The sequence below is a fragment of the Colletotrichum abscissum genome (assembly GCF_030869225.1).
Source record: "Colletotrichum abscissum strain IMI 504890 chromosome Unknown Scaffold_33.1, whole genome shotgun sequence".
In the NCBI taxonomy this organism is placed as follows: domain Eukaryota; kingdom Fungi; phylum Ascomycota; class Sordariomycetes; order Glomerellales; family Glomerellaceae; genus Colletotrichum; species Colletotrichum abscissum.
Window position 1 is genome coordinate 571,329 of NW_026850243.1, and position 7,557 is coordinate 578,885.

The following is a 7,557-nucleotide window of genomic DNA, read 5'->3' on the forward strand; positions in this document are numbered from 1 at the left end:
ACGTATTCATCACTATTGATTTGAATACCACTGTGACTCTTCGCGAAAAGAATTCTGGCGGTACCATCATCGGACGCAATAGGTGGTGGAGCCGGAAACCCGACGTTACGAAGACGAAGCCCGACCCAAGATGACCAACATCACCACGTTTAAGAGGAATGCCCTGTTTACGTACTTTCGCAGTATCCCACATAGCTACATACAATTCATGATTACGTTGGGCATAACTCGAACAAACATCGTCAAATGGCCTCTCAAATCGCCCTTTCTTCCGAGCACGCTGGCATCCTATGCGACGCTGATGTTTCGTCAGATGCTCTAAATGAAGCAAACAACCTTCTGCAAGCCAATCACGATAAATGGCATATCTTTTTCCGAGACGTGACTGGTCACAACCACACCGCGCACAGCATTCTAACGTGCTTGGCCCTGGGTGCTGACTCGAGCGATCTCCAGAGGGCATATGACGATACAGTGGATATCCAACGAACAAAACCAGACATGAACGCAAAAGTTCTGCAGCAGCTCAACAAAGATGAAGAAAACCTGGGCGAATTATTGGGCACCTGCGATTTGTATTCAACCTTTCTAGCTTTCTTTGAAGGCGAAATCAACAAGCACGGATGGAAACAAGTGGTCAACCGCTTCGTTTTCTCGCGCACTCCACTGGCTGAGAAGATGCTAATTAAGATGTACGAGGGCATGTATCATTCGCTCATACACCTGGGACTAGGAGTCGAGTGGGAGCAGCCTGGTATAATCGCCGAAGCCCTTGCACAGGCTGCAACTCACGAGGATGGCCATATTGGCGCACTCCTTTTTAGCAGCGAGATCATGGCCAAGGGCCAACCTCATCCAGAAAAGTCGCTATCGCTCTTGGGGCTCTCTCAACAGGTCCAGAACAACAAGGCCATCTTCACAGCCCCGAAGTGGGAAGATCGATGGAATAGAATGAGGAACGGCGTCATGGACGATGCCGCAAGCGAACTCGCGCCTATCGCAGCCCAATTCCGCATCCGCTCGGTAGACCTCGAGCGTCGCACCGCGGAGATGATCAGTTTCTCAGCTTACCTTGCCGGAGCCAGTCAGCGTCCTGCTAAGAAGTGCAAGATCGACTTCTTCCTCATGCATGTAGTCACCAGCTCCATCTTCTTCACCATATTCAATAAGCAGGATTGGATCGCGATGGAAGACCGTTTGCGATTAGTAGAGTGGAAAGGACGACTGGACCTGGCCTTTTATGCATTCTGTCGCTGTCCCGACCTCCATAGCGAGGCAATCACGGAGTACTACGACGAATTCACTAAGGATATGGACTGGAAGCAACTCTACGCTGCGGTGACTAAGGAGCATGACGACGGACACGTGGCCAAGTTCATACGAGCGTTGAGAAATGGGGAGGAGTCTGCCAAAGCCCATGAGGGGGGCGCATGGAGTGCTAACTTTCCAGTCAAGGGGGACATGTGGTTGAAGTTGGCGCGCATGTCCCTCGGGTCTACGCGGGGAGTGACTGCAGAGCTGAAATGGATTATGGGCACAGGGTTCGACGAAGCCTGGAGCAGACCCGATTTGAAGTGATGGGCTGAAGAAGGTCTTATGTGGCCGGGTTGGTTCTTGAATAACGTTGAGTTCCGGAGGGGCCGAAAACTTGCTTAAGAGACCATATGCGTGCCGAATTTGGATATGAAATTGCTCTTTCCAAAAGGCTTGTCACTATCCGTAGATAGTTCGGGAATAGCGAATAAATAAAACACACCAGTAACCGGAGCGAGGAGTAATCTTTCAATCGTGGCTTGTGGGTCTTGTACTAACGACTACCTTCTGGTCTGCAAGGCATTGAGGATTGGCGACTTGTATTGAAATGGAGGATCGATTCCAGAAGATGAGAAGCAGACACCGGCCATTAAATAAAATATAATAGAGAAGGGCTATTTCAAGATTGCGACCCGTAACAAGGTACATAAACGCAGGCAATGTGTGATAAAGTTTCAGTGCGTTTGTACTTACAATGGAAGTGGTTTTTGATAAAACCTCATACGTTTTAAAGTTGCTCAAAAATCATGCTAATCGTCTTGATTCGAAGCGGACGATGTTAAAGTTACGCTCTATCATGGACATAAGGATTTACTTGAGTCTGATTTCTAATTGTCATCTTGTGATCTCTCTCAAGCAGGCCCCGGCGTTGGAAGGTAAGGGTGCGTGAACGGAAAGTAATGACGAAGTAAGCCAGTCAAGATACACCAAGGCGTTCCAGATGGCAACTTCGCGCTTCCCCCAGAATTGACAACGCTAACATTTCGCATATCATACTGCCCACTCTCATCGTTCGCTGCTTCTAGCATTGCGGCCGCTAGGTCTTGATACGAGATAAAGGACTCTTCTCGATTCATATCTAACTTATGACCTCTTTGCTTGTCGACAGACAGGCCGCCAGGCTTGATAAAAATGGTAGTGATCCTATCGCCATGCATCCGTAGAAACGCCTCGGTCTGCCGGAGGTCCTCGTATACATTTGATGCAGACCTAAGTAAAATAGCGCGGAGCCACAAGGGCGTATGCTGGGAGAGGTGGTCGTCAATGGTCGCGGATGAAAGGAGGACGATCTTGGGCAGCTTCTCGCCCTGCGCAACATCTCGTGACCAAGACGCGGCCTCGATCATTTTCAGAGCATCCACAATGCCTTTCGCTGTGTCAAGGCCAACATGACAATCCGGCACGTTCGTGTTTGTGCTAACGACGTGGAATACGGCTTTGGCGCCTTGGATGCATTGTGCGAGGAGTTCGACGTCGTGAATGCTTCCCTCAAAGACCTCTACCCGTTTACTGTCGAGGACGTAGGGTGCTGCTTTGAGCAACTTGTTTTTGTCGCGGCAAAAGGCTCGGATGTGGGCGGCAGGGTTACGAGAGAGTTGCTCAATTAGTGCCGTTCCTGTGTTTCCTGTTGCCCCTATGATGGCATATACAGGCATGGCTATGAATAGTTGGCGGGGCCTTGATAGCAAATGTGCTGAAACAACGTCAATGATTAAAACATAGAATGGCTTTAAGTTAAGGTAATGTGCCGAACTATTATAAGATCATACTACTGCTCTCCCTTCTTCGGGCATGCAAGGGTTCGGGGGAATTACACTATAGTTAAAGCCCGGGGCCCGTCGTCAAGACACTCATCCCCAAAACCCGATTACTATTAACGTACGTCGAGGGCGCGGGGCCCACTAAGCATATATATAGTCCTAGCTCTATTACAACGTATATAACTCATATACGAATTATAAAATAATAAAAGGTAAGAGTTAATATTAATATCAATACAAACTTAATTACGAACTTTAAATTTACTTTAGCTTTATAGTAATATAGCTAGAAGGCTGGTATAATTAATAGCTAGCGGACCTTTTTAGAGTTCTTATTAAATATAAGTTAATTCTAGATATGCCTATAATAAAAACTAATTATAATCACTTATTATAAGTCGGGTTAAGAATTAAAAAGATGCATACTTTTAAGGATAAGAAAATTATTTTAGTTTAGGTTCTAAAGTGATTAAACTTCTTTTAAAGCTATTATAAAAGAGGTTCTCTATAGGGAATGGCCCTAGCTTATATAGAGGAACAAGATTTAATACAGGGACAGAGATAGCAACGACCAAGAGTTTTATTATAACGGTATCTTAGGCACGACTAAGTCTTTCGACCGCAAGTCTCCCGCCGGCCTCGCTCCATGAAGCACGATGGGGATTGCTTCAGCGTTCACGGTGTCCGCAAAATGATTTTGCAAAAACCAGTTCCGGCCGAACCCGAATCTCCCCCACGAGATATGCAAAGTGCCTCCACCTCAAGTACGCCACCGCATCTACCCAAATTACATATACGGTCATCCCCATATTCGACGTCTTCCTCATACTGAGAGACCTCCGAGCCAGGCCCGAACGGCATATGCAGGCACAGGATTATGTCAGGCAACGACGAACCATGCCTTTGCAATACATGGTTTGCCTGGCGTTTCGTCGTCGAATCTGTAAGCACATCAAGATCAGCAAGAGTCGAGCCCAAAAGTCTTCAGTACTCACTATTCTGGAGATCCGTCAGATGATCGTCACTCGCTCCTACTTCGATCCCGTCAAACTCGGGTTGGATCCATTTGATTGCGAACCTGAGCTGTCACTCTCGGCCTCATCCTGGAGTTTCTGGATCGCGCGGGCCAGATGCTCCATGTCGCGGGCGGTGGATGCCATGTTCGGCCGACGATGGCCAAGCTGGTTGATGATAAAGACAATCGGGACAATTGCGCCTCTGAAGGGGGGCTTCGCCCGCCTTTCCCGAGTACCATCAGTGGCTTCTGATGCGGCCATGGCTTCAGGTTCAGACTGCTGAATTTCGGACGCCAGGAGCGAATTACGCTATCGCCGCTTCGTACGTCGGTCAATCTGTATATGCCGCAGTGAAAGTAGAAGGGCGAAAGAGTGGCGCAGTCGTCCTGTTCTGGGTGCTCTGTCGATAGGGAAGTGTAGAAAAGATAGCGGGGAAGTTTGGAGCTCACCCATCAATAACCCTCACAGCAAGAGCACTCCGGTAACTTTGGGAGGGAAGGAAGAGGCCACATTTGCAAGTGACGAGGGGGAGGCAGGAAGGACAAAGGTTCCTGCCTGCCTTCTGCCTACCTTACGATCATATAGTAGGACCAAACAATGCAGTGGCCTTTCCGGAGGGAATCAAAACTGGGAACGGCAGGTGGGCAAGATGCATCCGCCCTGACAGCTTTTTTCCCGTCAACGACCCAGATAGCAACCCAACAACGTCACTAATATTATTAATAAACCGCACGAGTACGCTATTAACTATAGCCGGTGTATTAAACATTTTCGCATCGGTTTTATATTAAATACCTTATTTAACTAACCGAGCTAGCTTTTTATTTATTATTAATAAGTAAAAAAATTCTAAAATTTATAACCTAATTAACTAACTAAGCTAACTTTTTACTTATTATTAATAAGTAAAAAAAATTAAGTATTAAATACCTCGTTTAACTAGCCGAGCTAACCTTTTACTTATTATTAATAAATAAAAGAATTTAAGTATTAAATACCTTATTTAACTAGCTAAACTAGTTTTTTACTTACTATTAATAAGTAAAAGAATTCTAAAATTTATAACTTAGTTAACTAGCTAAGTTAACTTTTTATTTATTATTAGTAAGTAAAAGAAGTTTAGAATTTATAACCTAATTAACTTTAATTATATTTCCTATTCTAATCCCCTTAATAAATAAAAATAATAATAAATCTATTACTTTTTATTTTAACTTTCTTTTTTAAATTTATTATAGAGCCTTCGTTATCTTAAGATTTTTTTTATTAAAATCCTATTTATTATACTCGTTTTTACTATATTATATAAATCTTATATAAATAGTACCCTTTTTATTAATAAACTATAAACTAACTCTATTTTTTTTTTTAATAAACTAAAACCTCTCTATTTTTTTTTAGTTTTTAGTTACTTATACTATAAGTTAATATTTTTTAATAAAAATATTAAAATACTTAATCTTAGTATATTAACTAATATCCTTAGCGTAATAAATTAATAAATTATATTTAAAAATCCTTACTCTTTTTTTAAGCCTAGCTCTTTTATAAAATAGCTCGTTAAGTAGTTATTAATACTATTTTTTTAGCTAGTTATAAAACTATTTTTTTATAAAAAGTTTTATAATTATAATACCTTAGGCCTATTTTATAAATAAAAATCTTTTAAATTAACCTATAACTTTTAAAGCTTATATTATTATATATATATTTAGATCTATATAAAAACTATTTTTATTTTAATAAATATATTTATAATACTCCCTTACTACTTAACTAAAAAAGCTAATTTTAAATATTTTAATTTAATAAGCGTTTTTATAAGTCTTTTAATTTTTAAAACTCCGTTACTTATTAAAAAAAAGATTACTTTATACTTAGTTAATAAGTAATATAAACGATTTTTAGAGGTTATTTTAAATATTTAATAAAAAAAAAGTTCGCTAATATAATAATAATTATCTTTTTATAATTTAAAGTTCCCCTTCCCTAGCTCCTTTTTAATATTTTAAAACGCTATTTAGAACTCTAATATTCTTTTTAATATATCTTTTTTTTTAATTCTTTTTTTTAATACTTTAAGCGTCCTAAGTACTTATATAATTATTTTAATTATATTAAGTATTTTAAATAATATAGCTACCTATTTATAAATATCTCGTTTTTTTTTTTTTATAAAATAGTTATAAATAGTTCTTATATTTCTTTTATAATCTTAGTACCCTTAGTTACTTTATTAATAAATATATTTTCTTTTTTTTATTTTATAATAACTATAAGTTCGGGAGGTTTTATACTTTTATTATTATTAAAACTATTATTTAATTATATTTTTAAAATCTTCTCTCTATACCGTTCGATTATTTTTTTAACTTAGTTTTTTATTCCTAAGTATTAAGCTCGCTCTTATATTAAAAATTAAAAATACTTACGGACGACGCCCTAATTATAGCCTAAATTATTTAAAACTACTACTAGCTTCGTAATATAAACTACGTATTTATTTATTTTATTATATTAATTTAAATCCTCTCTAAACTTAGAACTTAGTTTTTAAAACTAGTTACTATTTTATAATAGTTTTAAAAATATTAACTTTAATAATAAACGTATTAATAAGCTAAATAATACTATATTTAAGTTTTTATTATTTTATAATATTAAATATTTTTATTTTATAGAGTTATCTAGTAGTGTTTTAAAAATAATTTTATAAAAATATATTATTTTTTATTTTAAAAGCCTTATTAATTAAGTACTAAAGGGTTAGGCTTAAAAAGAAAATTTAAAATTTATAAATCTTAAATACCCACTACCTTAGCTAGCTTTTTACTTACTAATAATAAGTAAAAAGATTTTAATCCTAAATACTTATATTAACTACCTAAGCTAACTTTTTATTTACTATCAACGAGTTAAAAAATAATTTAGGATCTATAAACCCTAACTACTTACTACCTTTACTAACCTTTTATATGCTATTAGCGAGATAAAGAAATATTTAAGCTTTATAAACCCTAAATACCTGGGCTAACTTTTTATTTACTATTAGCGAATAAAAGAATTTAGTTATTAAATACCTTATTTAACTAGCCGAGCTAGCTTTTTACTTATTATTAGCGAGTAAAAAATTTTTAGAATTTATAACCTAATTAACTAGCTAAGCTAACTTTTTACTTATTATTAGTAAGTAAAAGAATTTAGTTATTAAATACCTTATTTAACTAGCTAAGCTAACTTTTTACTTATTATTAGCGAGTAAAAGAAATTAAGTATTAAATACCTCGTTTAACTAGCCGAGCTAACCTTTTACTCGCTATTAATAAGTAAAAAAATTTAAGTATTAAATACCTCGTTTAACTAGCCGAGCTAGCCTTTTACTTACTATTAGCGAGTAAAAGAATTTTAAAATCTATAACTTAGTTAACTAGCTAAGTTAACCTTTTATTTACTATTAATAAATAAAA

At 37.5% G+C, this 7,557-nt stretch overlaps 3 protein-coding genes across 3 annotated transcripts; 1 reads left to right on the forward strand and 2 right to left on the reverse strand.

The window, feature by feature from the left end:
* Positions 1–246: 246 nt before the first annotated feature.
* CABS01_11804 (uncharacterized protein) lies at positions 247–1,578 on the forward strand (the record flags this gene model as incomplete). The annotated part of the gene is made up of 1 exon (XM_060545158.1): positions 247–1,578. The coding sequence occupies one exon, from the start codon at positions 247–249 to the stop codon at positions 1,576–1,578; it is 1,332 nt and encodes a 443-aa protein (XP_060397275.1).
* Positions 1,579–2,058: 480 nt separating this feature from the next.
* Positions 2,059–2,969, reverse strand: CABS01_11805 (uncharacterized protein; the record flags this gene model as incomplete). Its single annotated transcript, XM_060545159.1, has 2 exons — positions 2,059–2,105; positions 2,405–2,969. The coding sequence occupies 2 exons, from the start codon at positions 2,967–2,969 to the stop codon at positions 2,059–2,061; spliced, it is 612 nt and encodes a 203-aa protein (XP_060397276.1).
* Positions 2,970–3,954: 985 nt separating this feature from the next.
* Positions 3,955–4,351, reverse strand: CABS01_11806 (uncharacterized protein; the record flags this gene model as incomplete). Its single annotated transcript, XM_060545160.1, has 2 exons — positions 3,955–4,015; positions 4,110–4,351. The coding sequence occupies 2 exons, from the start codon at positions 4,349–4,351 to the stop codon at positions 3,955–3,957; spliced, it is 303 nt and encodes a 100-aa protein (XP_060397277.1).
* Between the last annotated feature and the right edge of the window lie 3,206 nt (positions 4,352–7,557).